Source organism: Plectropomus leopardus, chromosome 4 (genome assembly GCF_026936395.1).
Source record: "Plectropomus leopardus strain MGB_pleo_1.0 chromosome 4, ASM2693639v1, whole genome shotgun sequence".
NCBI classification, from domain to species: Eukaryota; Metazoa; Chordata; class Actinopteri; order Perciformes; family Serranidae; genus Plectropomus; species Plectropomus leopardus.
In genome coordinates this window covers 11,836,620-11,857,067 of record NC_142179.1, presented here as the reverse complement: position 1 = coordinate 11,857,067, position 20,448 = coordinate 11,836,620, and the positions used below count along the sequence as shown (strand labels likewise).

At 40.6% G+C, this 20,448-nt stretch overlaps 1 protein-coding gene across 2 annotated transcripts; it reads left to right on the top strand.

Annotated features, from left to right (window-relative positions):
* The first annotated feature begins 2,237 nt into the window (after positions 1-2,237).
* LOC121944158 (somatomedin-B and thrombospondin type-1 domain-containing protein) lies at positions 2,238-18,798 on the top strand. Of its 2 annotated transcripts, none has more exons than XM_088076553.1 (5): positions 2,238-2,713; positions 11,836-12,018; positions 12,465-12,555; positions 15,172-15,330; positions 16,677-18,798. In XM_088076553.1, exons 1-5 carry the CDS (start codon positions 2,464-2,466, stop codon positions 16,780-16,782), a joined length of 789 nt encoding a protein of 262 aa, XP_087932679.1. In that variant the 5' UTR covers positions 2,238-2,463; the 3' UTR covers positions 16,783-18,798. The 2 variants fall into 2 exon arrangements, with proteins under 2 accessions (XP_087932679.1, XP_042343796.1); XM_042487862.2 differs by having other exon boundaries at positions 11,833-12,018.
* Positions 18,799-20,448: the final 1,650 nt, after the last annotated feature.

The window sequence follows — 20,448 nt, the reverse complement described above, 5'->3', positions numbered from 1 at the left end:
AGGACAGCATGTAGTGGACATATTGGCCTGAATGGGGAAGTGAGGAAAGTGTGCTGAAAAGTAGTCAAATCTTTTGAGTGAGTTAAAAAAAAACCTGTCAGTCCCCTCAATTTGTGCTTAAAAAACCTGTAATAATTAATATGATTGGGCAGTTAAACTTGCTATTGGGTAAAAATACAAAGGTATTTTAAATGTAGTTTTAAGAATTATTATAATTATGGATGTGTTAATGTCCATATCACTTTAATGTTGAAGCAAGTAAAGGTGGGACAAAATTACTCTACATTGCTGGGTTATCTGTAATAATACATCGTAATATACTCAATGATTATATATTTTATTCTTAATCTGAGTCTGGAAAGTAACTAAAGCTTTAAAATAAACATAGTGAAGTAAAAAAATACCGTTTTTGCCTTGAAACTTGTGGAGCAGAAGTAAAAAGTAGCATACTAATGTAGTCCAGTACTTACCTACTTTCCAGCAATGGGGGGGGGGTGTGTAATTTAACAGTGAAGAACCTGGAGTGGCAGCATGATCTATGAAGTAATACTGAGCCACAAACACAGAGCAGGCCAAAAAGTTTATTTTAAACAGTAGGTGGAGCTGTCGCCAGAGTTTCAAACACATCTGTTAATCTCTCACTAACGACTGTTCTGACACACACACATACACACACACACGCACACACACACACACACACACACACACACACACACACACACACACACACACACACACAGACACACAGCAGTGATGAGAGAGCCCTCCTCTCACTTCATATCTGTACAATAGGGCTTTATGAGGAGGGTCAAAGAATCTACCACCCTCCCTTCATCCTAACATCATCACTCCCTCCTCTCCCTCATCCATCCCTCAGGATTGGGCCAAAACTGCCTAAAAGTCTCTCATCATCTACAAAGACTTTAGCAGATCACAGCTCAGGCTTTCAGATCATCTTTGAACTCCAGAGATGAAAAGTGACGTTTCACTGTTTTTCTGAGAAATGTTTCTAAGTAGCTATATAGCTACACTGCCTTTATTTTACCCAACACGTGAAATACAAATACTCACAAGTATAAATTTACAATGTTTTTATTCAGTGGTTTTATCATTTAATGCAATAGGTTCAAACTTTTGTTCCACTACCTTATATAAATGTAAACAATCTTTATCAGTGGTTCCCAACTGTTTTGGCTTGTGACCCCTTGTGATCTCACATCACAGGCTATATAGGCTAATTTTTACTCCTATTTTTTGGCACTCTGAGCACTAAAAGCAGAGTGCTATCTAGTTCCATTATAATTGAGGACAGACATCTCTACAGCCAGTATCTCCACCATTAAGCAACTTACATCAAAACACTATAGACTGATAAATAGCACTACAAGTGACAAGTGTACTAACTTATATTTGCTGATACAATACAGTCAGTACATTTACAATACTTTTCATCCAGTTTTCTCCCACTGATCTGCGACATTGCTACTTTAACTGGACTTTAAGCATTTCCCTACAGTTTACAATAATGGCGATTATCTTGTGTCTTACTCGTCCTGATGCGCTTTTACAGTTTTGCCCCCACTGCTCAGTTTCTCCCCGAGAGCCTCCATTCACTCAGAACCAGTGAAGTGTAAGTAATGTTATTGTTCTCCAGCCTTTCTCTCCAAAGGGTGGATGCTCTTAGTTCTGCGGGATGAGTGGAGGATAATTTTGTGTCTGCAGCCCAAAAAAGGACCTCGTTTCTTTCTGCAGCAGCTGCTGGCTGAATCTTATCTTCATGTAAACTTCTCTTTTATGTAATGATTTTGATATAAAGTGGCCGCACCGCTGTCCGTGGTGCTGAATTTGATTTTCTGATTGAAAGCTGATGTAGTATGTTTTAGGCACATTTCGATGGTTAGATATCTTTTTACTCTTGTGTCGCTAATGTTTTGGGTTCTTTGAAGTGTTTTTGAATCCAGTTTTAGTGCAACACTGCAAAGTTGCATAAATACCTCCACTGGGGCTTATTTTGAGTGTTTTCCCACAAAAAAGCGTGTACTTAATTTGCATCTCACGTGTATTTCAGCAGCAGAGGTGGTCCAACACACTCTGAGAAAATAACAAGATATTCTGTAAAAAACACTCATTAGTCGGGCAACAAATTGCGCAACAAGGCGAGCGAGCGAGCGAGCGAGCGAGAGAGGCTGGTACTGTACGCCTCTCCTAATACCCAACAGTAGCTGTGAGGGGCGGTGTCCGACACACGGATAGAGGAGAGCTGGTGCGCACACAGGCTCCACTTTTACGCATCAGTTGTTCGTGTCAAGGTGTCAACGCCGAGCTTGGATTTGGATTTTAAATACAAAAATCCCACCAGTGTCTTTATAGCAAAATTCAGCTGTAAACACAATCCAAAGTGAAACACACAAAGGAGTGTGTGCGTGTGAGTGTGGAGCAAGTGAACCCAGAAAAGTTTCTGTCATGGGAGCGCATGGATGGAGCTCAGCACGTCTCGGGTTTGTAATTTTTGGATATTTGGCGTTTTTCTGCGGTGAAATTGTCCCACGGGCCGAAGCGGGCTGCAGGGAGAGGGAAAGCCCAAACTGTTGCACAGGCCGGAACAACGAATGTTTTGAGTACAGCAAAAGAAAAACTGTGTGCTACTGTGATACCTACTGTCAGAAAACCGGAGACTGCTGCGAGGACTATCAGCGTGTGTGCCAAATATCTGGTGAGTTGCTTGTGCTACCCTGAAATAACTTATGAAACAGCTGATGCCTCTATGTTTTGAAAGCTGAAAGCTTGGTGAAAATGAACTCGCACAGACCCTGTGTGGATTCTGCGTCCTGTCCAGTGATGGCTGCTGCTCATTGTTGTCCAGTTTGAGCCAGAGATGGTTGGCATTGAGGTGAAATGGAGACAGTGAGACATACTACACATAGCTGTCTCCACTGCGCCCATTATGGCTGTTTGTTTAAAGTGACCAGCTGGAGGTGTGTGTGTCCTGTCTTCATAATGTCCTTTCCAAAAGCAGGTTGCATGTATGTGTTTTTGAGTTTGTAGGTTTGACCTTTGGCCCTAAAACCTGACCATAAAGTGGCTGGAAAGTGGAGTGATCATAACAAAATCACAAATTAGCACGGCAGTTTTTTCCTCAGCAAAGAAAGAATAAACTGCACTTTGAATCATGAGATCAAAGTTTACAAAATCCTTAAAATGTGAATGGGGGTAACCTCTTCACTCATCATCGTGGCTGCTGCTATATATGGACAAATGAGGGAATGAACACCATGGGAACAGACTGCCAAAGATGGTCCGGATTACAGAAGAGCTGCGTCTGAGATGTGACAGAGAGGAGCTGTAGCTGAGGCAGCTTGTACTGTACAGTATGTTAAAACAGCTCAAGTGCAGGAGTAATTATCTGTATAGATACACTGAGTGAGTGCATGACCCTCGTCTTAAGTGCATACTAACAAGCACCTGCAGGGTCGGTCCTATAAGTCAAAGAGCACTTCAAATGTTGCAGAGATCCCTCTATTTAGGCACATTCAGTGTATGCAGAATGACCCTTTGTTTGAGTGTTGCATGTGTGCTGTGATGTGAACAGGCTGCCTCAGACACACTTGAGTCAGTCACTTAAAAGTGTGTACAGAAGCACTGTCATGGAAGCTGTAATACACTTTATTAGACCTTGCTGAGATAGATAGCTGAGCAACCTTTTAATCACTGCAGCATGCTTTACTATTGCAGTTATTTAATGTTTTACACACATCTTATCAGTTGTCTTCACTACTTAGAAACTTTACAACTGGCCTTTTACAGAGTATATAGCTTTAGTTAACTGATATTTTGATGCATTTTTCCATACATGTCATTTCAGTAAAAATCTGCTTGTATGTTGTACAGTTCATACAGCCCTTTGATGTAAATTTGAGATTTGGGACAAGGGCGTAGGTTTTGTTTCAAGATGGGGGGCGTAGGTGGGGATGCAGGGGACATGCCCCCATCAAAATTTAGAACATGTGCTTTTTTTGGATGAAATTAAAGACCATTCCCCCACAAATTGATGCTGAAAAAGGCAAAAATTGATGCCTAAAAATTAACCAGAATGTAGGAATATAATTACCTGGGTCCAGATCTCAACTGAGTTTGAGTTGGGTTCTGAAGATTGTGTGTAATGAGTTGACAGTTCTGCCTGATATCAGGCAGGGAATATAGTGTTTGATGCTCACAGTGTCCCCTAACATTGAAACGAAGTCCACACCCTTGATTTTCAGTTTAAATAAATACACTGCAATGTTGCTACTCCCAACTACAACTTACTATAAACAGGAGGAAATATTGCCGGCTGAAACCACAATTTGTGTTTTTGATCCAGCGATCAGTCAAAGAGACATGTAGAGACAACGTTTATCATCCAGCAGCCAGCTGAATGGAGTCCAGGCATCACTTGATCCATCCCATCTGTCTGTCAAACTGAAACTTAACAGAATACTCAGAGGAAGGCACTTCAGGTCAGTGTTGAGTCATCACTGTACTTTTAAACAGCAGCTGGTTTCTTCAGAGGTCAGCTAACGGCCGCCATGTGCCTTGGTTCACTCACGTGTTAGACAAGGCACAATGCAGGTGTTACTGGTTGGAGAGTATTTCCCAGAGGATTGTGGTGACTATACAGAATATCTGTAAATTAAGAAGTATAAAAAGCCCGACAATCGTCTGCAAATTAAAATGATTCATTCTCATAGCTGTGAATGGAAAAAATGGTTTTACAATCTTTGATATGTTTTAATTTGAACATGACACCAGCTTGGCCATGACCTCTTCATGCTGTATGGATCAGTGAGCACTGATTGATGCTGTGAAAAGCACCTTGACTTCCTCCCTCTGCAACCTGAGCATCTCACCAGTATAAACACAACATGCATCATGTGGCTTGGCTCAGTTCCCTCAAAGCGCCCTCACCCACATCACACTCAGACTTTATCTGATCCTAGTCCTGGAGCTCTGTAATGCATCGAGGAGTCTGTCTGTGTACTGTCCGTCACAGTCTGTAATTTAGCCGTGTCAGCTGTGACCGAGGAAAGAGCTCGGAGTGGGTGACATCAGAGGAGAGACAGAAAAACCTGGCAGACTGTTTGCACCACTTGGACACAAACACTTACAGTCTTAAGAGTTTGCTCCAAAAATGTTGTTCAAATAGAGGATTTGGCAGGAATTCTTATTGGTTATAAACAGTGTGGAGGATGTTCCTCTGCACTCAGGAGCTTTGAGGTATTAATTTAAAACAAATCAGTGGTGGAATGCTTTAAGAGAAAACAAAAATCCTCCCTACATCACCAACAGTAAAACAAGTTAAAATGATGTGCCATGCATTTCACTTGTAATCTGGAAAAAAAGTATTTCCCAAGCAGACTGGCAGAACAGGCAATTTGCTGGTGTTTTTTAGGGTTTCATCATGTTTTTAAAAAGAAATGTGTTTGCATTTCTTAAAACATAACCATTTTGTGTAATTGTTTTATTTATTCACGTTTATGTGTGACCTGTGACTAATGTTACTGATTGTGCCATGACTTTGCTGGTCTTGAGCACACTTGTGCTTTGTTGGAGTCGACCTGAGTGTGTGCACACTTACTTCATTGATTGCCCCTTGACGATTATCTAGTACTACTCTGGTTAGCTGGCACCTGACATCAGCCTTGGTGTGTCTGTGAGCTGCCACGTGTTTTTACATGCCCACATGAAGACTGCATGTTGAAACGTGTAGCTGTCAAGTGCATTTATTGAAAGCTTTTTAACTTTTGCAAAACAGTGTGCCTTGGAATTTTTGGTTAGACTGTGATTTGCTGTGTGATTACCAAAGGGGATTAAGGGTTGTTCACAAAAATCCAGCATATTACTGTAAAACAGAAGTGGAGGTGGTAACTTAAATTAAATTGGATTTCCAATGGGGGAGCTGTCTCCTGTTGTAGGAGCACCTTCTGGTTATTTCCATGTCAGTCTAAAAGTAAGACTCTAATTGTGCATTCCTCTTCGTGGACTCGAGAGATGAGGCTTACCCAAAGGAGGATGTTAGGGGCAGCTCCTCTCGTCTCCTGCTGTGGCGTCTGGTAGTTCTCACTTCTGCAGGAAGACATATAGTAGCCTCAGATACTCATCATCCATCTGTCTCTCCTGTAGGCTCTTCTGCTTCTCTTTCCTCTCCTCTAGGGAACAGCATGCTGTTGTGCCATGATATTTTCATGTTTACTCCTTCTTGTTCTTCCCTCACCCATCGGCTTTTTCTAACTTCTGTTAGTAGTGAATTTTTTTTTGGCTGAAATGAGCCAGCTGTTGTGGATTTTGGGACAAACAGCAACCTGCCCAGTTCGATACTCACATACTGCACGCACAGCAATAGATGCTCCCGATTGCAAATTTGATGGTATTTATCTGGTGTCTTTATGACCAGCAAACACAGATGTTCTGTTTGAACTTGAACTGTGTTGACATTATTCATAGGAACTATTTCTTCAATAGAAAGTTGGTTCAAAGAAAACTTTTTAACAGCAAGCTTGGGAATTACCCAGAGTAACAGGGACATTTGATGCAGTTTTACAATGCCTTCATGCTGTGGCAGAAAAGATGGATTTCTGAAAACCTGAACAAATTAAACCAAACATTATCTGTATGGCAACATAACAGCGATTAATGTTTCCACAATTTTTAAACTGAAATATATCATCAACAATGCAATGGATTGCCATGAAATTTTGCAGATGTATTTGAGTTCCCCAGAGGATGAATCTTCCTGACTTTGGTGATCCTTTGACTTTTACCCCAGTGTCACTTTAAAATTATAAGTTCGTTATTAATCCCTGAGCTTTTTTCCAGTGTAATCAGGTCAGCTCAGTTCAGCTTTTGTTGTCTCTTTCATTCTTCAGATGTTGCCCCAACTGTGAAGTAAAGTTCACTTTGTCTTTTGTTTCTGATGGTAAGCAGCTGAACCTTCTACTGACAAGAAGAGCTTCTTAAGAGTTTTCTGTTATCTGTCTTTTTTGATTTCTTGTAGCACTATGATTAGGTCCCTGAAAAATCACACCCAACCCTATATTAACCCTCAAACTTTCTGTCTAAGCCCAAACCAAGTGTGAACCACGGCAGCAGTTTTAAACCTGAGCCCAATTAGAAACCAGAATTTCTGTAAAAGATATGTTACGTTGTTATGGTAAAATATTTTACCATTTATTACAAGCCGAAGTCAACTAAAGCCTTTACAGTTTGGTATCAGGCATTTGCGATATGATCTCTGTGTGCTTTCATCTACTATATATTCAGCACAGCACATATATAGAAACTGCACATTTCACCTCATAACTGTATGGCAGTAACTTTGCAAATCAGGTTGGGCCCCTCAGCTTTGGGAAGAGAATCTAAGCTGTCTTTCCTTGTTGCTGTTGTCTAAATTAAATATTCAGAATTATATTTTCTTATTTTTGTATCAAGTTTATATTTTTATGCTATAATAAAGTGTTGGGAGGCCAGTGCAAGCACTTTTTAGGTTGTGTAATTTTAACAGGAATCTGTCTCAGCTGTGTTTGTAATGAATCCTTTTAATGAGTTGGTTTGCTTGGCTCCTCTTTTCAAGGTGTCTACAGGAAACATTTATGCACTAACCCGTTATTAGGGCTCAGTCCTGCGTCCTTCACCCCTTTTAAACAGGCATCTCCCTTGTGTTGCTGAGCGTTATAAGGCTTGTCTGATGGGACTTAAGCCCAGCTCTAAAGGGGGGCTTGCTGTGAAGTGTTTAAGGTGCAGTGGTCCTCTAGAGCAGCTGGACATCTGGGTCCCATCAGAGAGGAGACGGAGGGAGAAGAGAGGGGGTGGGAGAGTGAAAAAAAGGGAGACAGATGGGGACAGAGAACAAGGGAGAGTGCAAGACAAAGTGATAAAGGGAGAAGGAGATAAAGCAAATTGGGCGGGCAGGTCTGATAAGTCTTTTGTTATGAATCCCTAAAATGGAAGCAGAGTTCAGGGAGAGTGAAAGAGAAAGCAGAGGAATGCCAATACGCCATTATCTCACTGTAACAAGTGTGACTGGAGATTGGCTGACAAGTCAGGAGATAAAAGTGCTGATGTTGGATACATATTCAGGGGTTTAGTTCATTTATTGGCATTTGTGTGAAACTCGGCCAACTGTCAGGAGAATCAACCATACTGCCACAAACTACTTCCAAACAAACCCATGACACTACCAACATTTTTTATACTAAAATTATTTAAAAATGCAGACTCATGGGGATGTATTGGTAGAAATGGATTATAATATTATAGGTATGTTTTCTATGGTAAATAATCACCTGAAAATAAGAATTGTGGTGTTTTTGTTACCATAGAATGAGCTGTTTATATCTACATCGAGTCGGGTCCTCTTCCACAAAAAACACCATGTTGCACCTCCATGATTCTATGGTAGCTCAGAATGGACACACCAAACTCCAGGGCCAGAGTTTGGTGTGCCCACCAAATCTTTCACACTGTTCCTTTAACAAAAACCAATTTCAATTTTGGCCTATAAGTTTAGAAGATTATATAAGTACAGAGTAAGTAAGATACAGATCTAAAATCATTAACAGAAAAAAAACTGTCTCTGTTTAAAAACACTTTGCAAAGATACCAGCTGATCACATAGACAAAAGCTTAACATGCTGACAACAAGCAGCATTTGTTTCCTGTATTGGGGTTAGAGGTCAGAGGCATGCTTTCCAACTGGGGACTTTCTCGTCAACAATGGGGACAGGGGACAGCAGCGGGTGTAAGCCCTGTGTGGGTCAGGCTGTGTCAGGCTGTCAACGGGGTTATCATGTGGGTGGTGGGACTGTCACACTAGTGGTACCAGAAACAGAGCGGAGGGACCACCACAGTTTTGGTAATTGCCTTCTGACCTCTGGTGGCTTGGGGCCAACAGGCTGAGACTTCCAGACAGGGCCTCTGTCCTGTTAGTGTGTGTGTGTGTGTGTGTGTGTGTGTGTGTGTGTGTGTGTGTGCGCGCTCGTGTGTGTTGATCATATCCCTGTTTCCCCTTGGGTGCGGGAACTTACTGACCCTATAAGTTTCACTGCACACGCTCTGCTGTAAAGACCTCAGCTGCCCTGCTTGCTTGTGTTTTTCCCAGTATGAGAAAGAATAACAGCAACCTAAAACATTCTCCCTGTGAATGTCAGAGGATGTAGGAGAGGGAATGAAAGGCAAGGAGTAAGGATAAGAAGTGGTGAAGGAGGCAAGAATGGGAAGCTGATTCGTTATGGTGTCTGATTCGATCACACCCTTCAGTATTCTTTCAAGAATGTCACTTTACAAGTCTGAACAGGGGTAATGTGTATGTCTGTGTGTTTTAGGGGTGATGACTGAGGGTGGAACAATCGCAAGTGGGTGGGTTTATCTGACAGAAATTGTTTTCGATGTGTGTGTATGTATGTGTGTGTGTCTGGGGTGATCTGGGAAAGGCGAGTGTCAGGTGGGCAGCACTAATGTGCAGGAATGCAGAGATTCCACAGTGGCTTTGTGGATCGGCTGTGTCACTGAGACAGCCACCCCCCCCTGCAAAAGCCCAACAGGACCATGGGAATGAACCGAACAGGCGGCACCTTGAAAGCTCTCTCTCTCTCTTTCTCCTGTTCACACACACATACTTATTCACTTGCAGCATTGTGCTGTGGGGGCGAGCATGTATTATAAAGACAGAGTGAGGTAGATAAGAAGGAGAGGTAGGATTAGATTCAGTTATGGTATATTTATCCTCTCCCTCCCTGTAATTTCACCAAGAACTTCTAAGAGCTTCAAGCTGTGTGCACCTGCTTTCATTGTATTAAACTTCCACAAGGAAGCTCCACACCAACATCAGGCTTTATGAAGAAAGTGTCCTAATGTAAACAAAAATGTTTGCATTAATTAATTTGTGTGTTTTAGTGCCTCTCTGCTTATTTGTTTACGTGTTTATGGAGTGCGCACTTCCTTCCTAAAACAAGGCTGTTAGATGTCCACTGCTATTAAATCTCTGTGTTGGACAAGGCTTGATTACTGCTGGAGACTCTTAGCTATGATCAGAGCAGCCATCTAACTAATACAGCTTCCTCTTAGCCTGATGTAATTGGCTAAATCAGCCTACTGAACAGGAAGCCTGATTGCCTCTGCTGTTGTGTTTATGTGGTGTGCGTGTGTGTGTTTGTGTGTAGTGGGAAACCAGAGAGAACAGGATGCAAAATTAGCCCCGTAATTAAATGGCCCCACACATGTGACTCAGGTCACAGACTTCCCGAGTCTGGGCTTTGGCTGCCATTAGTAGATGGTAATGACCCAGTCAATCATTTGTTACCCACCTACCTATGCCCAGTGCAATATTATGCAACTCTATATCAGGGTGTGTGCTGCAGCTCACACTTTCAGCCATGCAGTTAGGCATGACAGCAAAGATTAGGGGAAAGTTTGCAACAATCTCTGGAGTAAAAATCTATTCATTTTTCAGAATCAGACCATTTGTTGACAGCTGGAGTGAGCTTGTTTGACTCACACAAAGATGTTTCTTTCTCTTCAGCCCTCATGCCTTTAAATCTTCCTGAACTGAAACTCATCTAAACTTTCCAAATGTACTTGACCTTATCTGTACATAACTCTGTGAAAACCTAAAGCATCTTTAAACTGCCACAGGCTCCAGATACTTTTTGTTTGCATTCATGTTTTATGAGTCTTTCCCAAATTTTTGACTAAAAGATGTATTCATTGCTGAAAATATGGTCTTTTTTTTTTATAAACCTGGGCCATTCAAGAAGTAGAAAAATGCAAATTCTTTTGAAATTGGTACCATATAACTACAGACAACCACTGACTGCATATATAATGGACATAGCTACCTTGATGTCACCGATTAGTTTGTGGACTGCTGTTTTGAAGCCTTGAGTTCAACATTTCAGGCATTGCCATCTTGGTTTTTTGGAGCCAGAAGTGACCATATTTGAATAAGAGGTTGGAGCTGTTGAGGAGCAAGGGGTCGAACTGACCCACAGACTGTAGTGACACCTTGCAGACAGCCTGTCAATGACAAGTCACACATGTTGAAATTGCCTATAGAGACCAAACCCGCCTTTTATAATTGGCTGTAAACATGTTTATATGCCGTACAATTGGGTTTTTCATGGCCTCTTCTGAAGCCAGCCTCATGTGACCAGTTTTTGTGCCTCCACATTGACTTCATTTATCAGTTGGCACTGGAGAAAAACGGATGAACACAGTGGCATTTGCTTTAACTCAAGTTGTAAAAAACCTACAAATACCAGAATGCATTTTGCTGCACCAGACCAACAAACACTATTGCTGGTGTGTGACATAATGCAAGACTGGGCATTTGTTTTTCAGTACAAACAAATATGACAACTGGTTTGTAACGCACAATCTCAATTTACAGGCAAATGGCAAACTAGAGTATGTTTTAGGCAAGAAATATGAAATGCAGTATGATCACACTGCGTAGTTTTACTGTTTGATCTGAGCTTGGTCTGAGTTTGAGGGGCGGGGTGGGGTGGGGGGTGGGGCAGGTTTCTCTCTTGATCCGCTTCTCTACTCTGGTGGCAGGCAAGAGGAGTGAAAATGTAAAAGTACAATCTGTAGTTTGAGTAAAAGCCCTAGAGCAAAACTAGCTCATATTAAGCAAATGAGCAGAGAGATCTGGGTGCAGGCAAGATAGAGGAAAGTTAAGCCAAGTTCATTTACACATACTACCCACATTGTTATGATGCAAGTGTTGTTGATCAGTGAAGCATCCCTCTAATGTTTATCTAAAAACCCCCAGCTGATCTCTGTATCTCCCTGCTTCCCCAGCAGCCATTGACTGTGTGGTGGGATCATGGGGTCCCTGGTCATCATGCACATCTCCGTGTGGAGTTGGCAGCACAGAGAGGAGCCGCCTAGTGTCCATTCCCCCTAGGAATGGAGGCACGCCCTGTCCTGACCTCAAACAGCGTCGAGGATGCTTTGGAAACAATGAAATATGCAGCACTGCAAAAGGTGAGAATGTGGCCTTTTCTACATGTGCATGCGTTTATGCATACACACCCTCCTGCTCTGAACTCTGTTACATAATAATTTGGTGTGTCAGAATTCTCTGGGGTCCCTCTTGTCGACACTTTTACTCTAAGTAACAGGTCTTATCTTCAGCTGCACTATTTCAAATGCCTCAGTTATGCTATTTACTGTTGAATCACCTCCCCAGTAATAAAACACCAGAGCAAAGATAAGTAAAAGATTTCCAAAGAAAAATCATCACTTTGAGTCATTTAATACAATGAGTCATCTTGAGTCATGGAATAAGATGCAACAGATGAAAACTGTAATGTGTTATACTGACTTTTCTGTAATTTAAAAAAGATGGCCATCAGTGGTAACAAGAGCTTATTTGACGGGACTGTTTCCCTTTTCATCTCTACCTTTTCATCACCGCGCCTGACCTGCAGAGGTGGCAAAGATCCTGCCTGATTCCTTCAAGAGGAACTTCAAGGATCCTTGGAGGCGACCACACATGCTGATGAAGGAGGAGAAGGCCAGGTAAGGCCTCTATTATCAGACTGCAAACAAACACAAAGACTGCTCACTAGTGACCCAGCCAGCCCACTTTGTTTTTGTCTGTAGTGCCAGCTTTCATGTGCCACCAATGCAGAGAAGGTGTAATTACAGCTCAAATGTGTGGACCGTTGAATGATCATGTGTCCTAAACAGGGATTGAGATCTTACAGCACCAGAGGAGAATCATTTTAAGAATGATATCTGCATATTTTGTGTGAAATTTCCCATCCTAAAAGTGCAAAAGCATACCAGTACTAGATTTTTTCTTTAATTATGTGACACCTGGATTAATACCATTTTTGTTGTGCTACATTCAACACCTTTTGCATGCATTTAATCCTCTGAAACCTAAGCAAATTGGTTTGATTTCTTTTAAAAAATGCAGTCGTAAATTTTACACATAAAATTCATGAAAGTAATTCTGATGACAAGAAAATAACCTGAAAATTAGCTAAAGAGAGTGCACGCGAGAGAGGGATCAACCAAATTTGCTTAGGTTTCAATGGGTTAAGCACAACTCTCGTGACTATAGTTATAACCAACAGTAAGCTTTTTTGCCAGCAATCATTTTGTATAAGACATAAACCTCCTTCCCCCCAGCTCCAAGGCTGCATTTCAGCTTCTCTGATACAGCTGGATCTGACTTCAGGTTCATATCAGTTTTTTCTTAGTTTTGACTTAGTTTCAAAGGTCACTTTAAGATCAACTTTGCTCCAAAAGATTAGAGAGTACAGACAAAGTCCAACATTGCCATAGCACGTAAAGCCTTGAAATTGCTTTGACTGTGTAACATGAACGCTGTCATTGAATATTTGCATCATGAGGTGACCTTTACTGATAAAGCAACCATAATCCGTGTAAGAGGCAACCCTCCCTGCATAGATCATCTTTGATCTGAGCTGCCGGCAGATGTTTTAGAGCTGGAAAAATCAGAAACTAGGAAAAAAATCACTGCTGGTTTCCTGACATCCTGCAGCTTTTTACACTGATTAAAATGGACATCGGATAGCTGTGTTTTGACTAAAATACAAAGCATCAGGGGATTGGAAGCACATTACTCATGAATGTGAGCTGTGCAGCATGGATGACACAGAGTCAGGGTGATTTCACACAGACATCTGGTGCTGTTGATGATAGGTCCCTGGTGTTGTCATGGGAATTGACCCAGGAAACAAGGGGTTAAAATGACATGAAACCATGATCGGTGGTTGCATTGGGATCTTGGGTTATATCTGTGACGTATCAATTTCATGATAATCATGAGGTAAAAAAACTTCCAAGATGCTGTCATATAGTTTTTACTCTAAATTTATAAAGACTTAACACAGACCTGTGCATATGTATTTCAGAAATTAATACATAATGGTATTGTGTGTATTGTGTGTATTTATTGGGCAGCTATTTTCTTGGTATGAGGCATTTGCATTATTTGTTTTAAGTTTTAGGTTTTGCAGCACAAACAGGTTCAAGCCCAAACAAGGGAGAGGAAAAAAGTGAAGAAATATCCCTTCAGCTATTTCATGTGTGTATCTGCTCAATGTGTTAAAACCTCACTGTACTTGCCATTTCGGCAAAATATCAAAATAATCCCAATGGTAGATATGCTAATGATGCTTCCTGATGGAATCCATCAAACACAAGTTATTATGTTAGTTTTTCCTTCTCTCTTCTGTATGCTGTACTTATTCATTCCATTTATGCATATTTGCCTGTCTGCTTTTTTTTTGCAAAGTATTATTTAAAATGCAATGAGGAACAATCAAAATTAGACCTAAATAATAACATTGTTTGACAAAAACAGGATGTGTTGGACAAATTCTTCCAAGAATCATTCTGAGAAAAAAAAAAAACCTGTAGCTTTATGTTTCTTTGACAAACCACCCCAATGGAAATGGTGTTTTGTCACAGCTGACTGAATCAGAGACAAAATAAATAGTGCAGAAGTTCAAACTGGCTGCCAGAGAACACAGTGAGAAGAAAAACAAGACTTTATTATTATTTCCAGTGCACAGACTGAGCTGTGTTGATATTAGGATACTGCAGGTGACCATGACACTGCTGGATCACCTTCAAATGGAGCAAATCTCTTATCGGGAACATTTGTTTTGTCTTTTGTCTGGTGATAGTTGTTATCAAGCACAGTTTGATGGGCTGGATCATCACTTTGCTCCCATTAATCAAGACATTTTGGATTGCTTTCACTTCAAGGGAAGTGGAGCGATGCCCTTTTAAGAGAGTGTAAACTTTACTTGTGTCTGTCTTAATCTTAATTTTTATTTTTCTCTTTTGTTGTTAATATTGTAGTGGCATACAGATGTTTCTCATTTCATTTGGCGCACTTTCTAGTAAATGATAACAGTCCAAAGCTCAATCCAAAGAAAAAATATTAGATATTGAGCTCTTGGCTACAGAGCTGTGTGAGCAGCACCTTGTTAAGTTTCACAGGATGACATCTATCTGTTTCTGAGCCCAAAAATGTGTGATTTGACCTTTTGACCCCTGTATTTGTTTTTGCCAGATTGAAGAATCACATGTAAATGAACTCGAGTAAATCAGCTTTGTCTCTTTTCTCTCTCTTTCTTTACTCTGTGCTTGCAGTTACTGTGTGTACCTACGGTTGAAGCAGGCCAGTGCAGCATGTAAACTCAAACTGTGGAGCGCTCAGCTGGTGAGAGAGAGGCTTATCTGTGCAGAGTGTCAGAGCGATGCAATGTCAAAGTCAGACCGCTGTGGAGGCGACGGCCTACAGGGCACCAGGTAAACCAACCAAGCAAACGAAACTAAAGACATGAAGTAAAAAGGAAATCAAAATCCTGCACTGGCTTGCACCCAGGAAAAAGGCACGGCTGTGCACAGCTCATATTTAGTTCTTAAAACTAGAGTCTTGCTCAACCACTGCACTACTGACAGTTTTTAGTTTACTGTAGTGGTCTTATCTAGCTAGTAACACTTGTAAGCGAAGGATTTATATTCTCCTGTCGGCAAATACTAGTTAAAAAGCCCATGAACAAGGCACTGAAAGGAACAATTAAATATATGTTTTATGTCTTTCAATGCAGTTTAGGGTAGAGTAGAGAGCAGGTGCTACTTAAAGAGGGGGAACACTTTTCTCAACACACTGACCTGTATGTCCTCTCATTTTTTCCCTCTTGTCTTTACAGACATATCACCTAGCAATCATGTGAAGAATAAGCATATTAGTTGTTATAGTCAAAAACTTAAAACCATAATGTGTCTTGATCTTAGGTTTTGAGTTATGTAGTGGATTTTATTTCGGGGGTGTTTCCATGTTTCTTGTTACTTATGTTCTGTTTCCTGTTTTATTTTGTATTATTACTCCACGTGTGTCTGTCTTGATTAGTTCCCTGTATATATATACCTGTGTGTTTCCCTTTGTTCCCTGTCAGTTTGTCTGTTGTTCTTCATTGTGTTTCCACTCTGCTGTTTCTGTTGTGTTTTGCTCCTTTCTTCCCCCGTTTTATTCCTATTGATTCTGGTTTGTTTCAGTTTGTTTTTTGATGTGTACATTATCTTATACTTTGTGTTTTTCATAACCTTTTTGTTTTTTGGACATCATCATCAGATTAATAGCTCGCTTTTCGTTTGCACACCTGTCTGCTCTTTCGTTCTGCATTTGGGTACTCATCCAATCTCACCTTTGACATAATGGCAATGGATTCGTATTTTCAAGGGCATATATAGTAAATGACACAATTTTTTAATTTACTGTAAATTCAATCTGAATTACTCACAAGGGCCCATGTTGGAGGGCACAGGCCCAAGTTGCTCTGGGCCCTAGTTGCCTCAGTTGTATTGGGGCCTGTGGGATGAGGAGTGCCTGCACTGTCTATTTTTACACCCCTGTTGATGGCATAATACTTTGTACTCATCAGCCAAGAATATGCATATTAGTTTGCTGTGTAAACTTATAACCAAATATCTTGGTTGTGCCAAAAGCAACTTTACAAATATATAAATTGGGAATAAGTATTACTTTGGTCCTTACTTTTACTTGGCTGTAATCACATAAAACACAAACTGGATTTTAATAACATAAATGAAAAATCGAACTAACTGTTTCATTCTGTATACGGTCCTTTTAGAACATTCTGGGCAGCAGCTTCAGTCCCGGGCTGTCATGGTTCCTGGGTGCGAGAGTCGTCCTCTGAGGGCTGCCGGTGTCCTCCCTACTCTGTGCTCTTTGTGTGAGCCAACATGCAAAACCCAGACGTCTGTATGCAGGGATGAGATTTCCCTCAACACCTCCTGCTAACTGTGGAGAGCCCTGTCAGCCAAGCCAGACCCCTCCGATCCAGATTACTGGATGGGTAACTCAAGGAGATCAGCAGCATCCTGCCACTTTTTTCTTTCACCTCATACTCTGTACTGTATAACCTATCACTAAGCACACAGAAATTCTTGCATTTAATTTAAAATTTTACAGCCACGTTATGTACTTATTCTCCTCCAAAGCACAGCGACATCTATATGCCTTTTTACCTCTGAATCTTTGCTATCTACCTCCATCAATGCAAGTGCATTTATTAATGCATAATGTATAAATATATAAATATATTATTTTGCTTTATACATTTTCTACTATTAATTGTTTATGTGTTATGTATATGTGTCTATATAGCTACACTTACTTGTATCTAAGAGTTAAAACACCAAACAGCAGTTGCTGCACCCAGTTTAAGCTCCAATGTAAAGGGTGCCTAAATCCCCTGCAGGTTGGAGATGCTAAAAACTGGTTCATCCAAATTGTATCCATTGCTAGAAAAATGTGTCAATATATCTGTGTTTTGCAGTTTTGTCCCTGTTATTGTTTCTTTTCAACAAAAACATTTATACCAGCAAGTAAGTTGAATATCAGGTATTGATTCTCAGGTGCTGAGATTTGTGTCTTTGTCTCCCATCAAGCTGTCTGCCTCCTCTGATGGTCGGTCACTGATGTTTTTACTAGTTTAAAGTGACTCATAGCTGAAATCAGTCCTACGTGTTTAGAAATAATAATGTTGGAGAGGAAAAAGAGCCATTTAAAAGAATTTCACTGTGGTTCTCTCTGTCTTCTGTGTCCAAGAACTATGTTTTCTCTCACTCTCTGCCCTGCTCAGATATCCTCTTACCATCAGCAAAGTGTCATCCCATGCAATGATCACATTCAGCCATGTTACTCCCGTTTTATTCATTAACAGAATCTACTCCCAGCACTCCCCATAGTTCCCTTATCTGCACTTCTTTCTCCTCTCTGCCCTCTACCGACTTGTTGCTTTCTTTTAAAACAGGAGCAGTTAAAAGAACTTCTGGTTTAATGGTCCAGTGTGTAAGATTTAAGGGGATTCAGGGGCATCTGTTGTTGAGGATCGCAGATCACAACCAGTTGAAACTTCAGCTGGTTAGAATTCATTGTTTATTGTTCTGGAGGTTTTTACCATGAGCCTAGTTATCTGTAGAGGTATCTTCCTTTCAAAAACATATAGACCCAATGATTAAAAACAGGTAAAAACACTGAGAAAAGCAGTGTCACATTAAAAATCTGTGCTTCTCTGCTGTTTGCACATTGCAGATGGTACGCTAGCCGAGTGCTTGCTCGTGTGTGCTCACCTATTTTCTCTGAGAACCTAATGTGTGCTCACCTTATCTGTGATCCAAATGTTCAGGAGATTTTTATTGGGAGCCAGATTATCTGCAGAGGTCTCTTCCTCTCTATCTCAAAAAAGAAAGAAAAGAAAACAAAGAAAAAAAGCAAAAAAAAAAAAAACCTGACCCAATGTTTTAAATCAGTATAGACACCAAATAAAACAGTTTCACATAAAAAAATCAATGTTTTTCTGATACTCTCGTTGCAGAGAGGCTGCTAGCTGTGCTAGTGTTTTTGGTTTGTTCACTCTTTGCTTCTGTAAAAACAGGTTTGAAAAATGCTGTTCTAAGATAACAACGATTCTTATTTTCAGGTGATAATACACTAAAGAAACAGACCTATATTATAGGTCTCTGCCAATATATCCCCTGAAATCCTACACGCTGCACCTTTTAGAAGAGGACAAGTGTAGTCCCAGGAGAGGGCTTTTCTCTCTGGAAAAATGTGACTTTCTCTCTCTTTCTCTCCCATGTCTGTCTGTGTTTGTGTGTTTATTTATTATAAAACAAGTGATGATTAATAGTGCAGCACAGCATATATCTGTAAACTGTCCATTAGTGAAAATAAACAACTATACTGTTTTTTTTCCTCCTCTTCTTGTCATATTTTCTAGTGTGGATATTTACTGCATCATTGCATTAACATTTCTGACCTCTCCCCTCTGCAATTACTCTGATGGGGCCAGCCCGGCTAAGTATACCCCTCAGTTTGACCAGTGTTTACATGCAGCACTTCACAGTTAAAAGAAGAGCTCCACTGAACATATGGAACAAACATGGACCCAACATCAACATATTTTTGTTGCATTCCTCACATTTTTGTCCTGTGGTGTAAATGGGATGATGACAAAAATGACAGCTAATGTGTATAATCATGTTTGTGCGCTGCATTTGCCTGCACTTTGGTGATGGTGATGTAACTGCCATAGAGGATATGTGGACAGACTAAATAAGAGGCCTTACACTAGGCACCTTACATAATCTGGAAATACATTTGTCACTCACATGTTTTGGTTTTCACAGCAGCACTGGACAGAACTGAGATGCCCAATGCCTCCTCTATTTGATATATGGAGTAGTTAGCTGAACATGAAGGAGGGGATGTCTAAACCTTGACTCTGACCTGATAGTTGTTTATAAAGCCATTGCTCTTTGTCCTTGCTGACAGTTTAAACATTTGCCAACCCCATCATACAAAGTAACCACAATATCAGTACCTTCTATGTTTTTCTCAGTATCTTGCCTTGTGCAAAACACACCAATGCATGCTTTTTATTGCTTTTTAATCTTATTTACTGTACAGTACAGCCCTCATTGCAGGCAGGTATGTAAGCAGAAAGATAATGAGAATCGGCAAGGAAAAGGTAAAAAAAAAAAACAACACAATTTAGGATGGATTTGAGGGTGTATATGTTACATTTGCAACCTTTTTAAGGTTTGTGTTTAGACAGTGTTGGAGCCATTTTTGTGTTTATGGGTCTGTGAATGAAACGTTTTATTTTGCTGTAATTCCCTTGTTGCCACGGTGGGTGGTGTATGAACTATGGTGTGTGGGGGAAGTACAAAAGGGGAAGTTGTGCTGCTTACTGGGGGGAAGCACGCAGTTTTTCTGACCGTGGTTGTGTAGTGGCCAAACTTTGAGCCTTTGTTTGTTTTGCATATAAGTTATTAATGGAAATAAGTGTGTGCAGATCGGCAAAGACTATGTCATTGAATGGACCCAGTGATTGTAAATAAACAAGCTTGAGTATGACTGCATGGAGGATTATGAATCTGGGTCATTCAGTGAATCGCATCAATTAGGCAAGTATGAGCCTATCAATTGCTTGTCGGTTTTTTGCTTTGGTGAAATCAAATCACTATAATAAATTTTAAAAAACTCTGCTTCAATTAGACTGTAGAAAGGAGGTCACCATGGCGCGGAGGCAGATTCCGTTGGGTTTCCTGGTTCCTGTTTTGCTGGCTGGGGGACGCGGACTGCATGGCTGTGTCTCTCAGAAGGACGCCGATCAACAGCTGATTGGCGAGGTAGCGCACTGACGTCCAACTTTCATGGTGTGAAATGTAGTGTAAATGTAAAATTATATGTGTATGATTACCAGCTGTATGGCGATATTTAAATATGTGTGCACAGGACTTGCTAGAATAATCCTAATGCATCCATAAATAACACTGATGATTGCGCAATACTGGACGTGCATTGTTGATGAACTAAATAGAGACATTATGGAG

What these genes read in the sequence shown, in the direction of transcription:
- LOC121944158 (XM_042487862.2), top strand. Translation starts at nt 2,464, where the DNA reads ATGGGAGCGCATGGATGGAGCTCAGCACGTCTCGGGTTTGTAATTTTT. An exon ending in GCGTGTGTGCCAAATATCTG is followed by an intron (nt 2,714 to 11,832) that starts GTGAGTTGCTTG and finishes CTGCTTCCCCAG; the next exon opens with CAGCCATTGACTGTGTGGTG. An exon ending in GACGGCCTACAGGGCACCAG is followed by an intron (nt 15,331 to 16,676) that starts GTAAACCAACCA and finishes CGGTCCTTTTAG; the next exon opens with AACATTCTGGGCAGCAGCTT.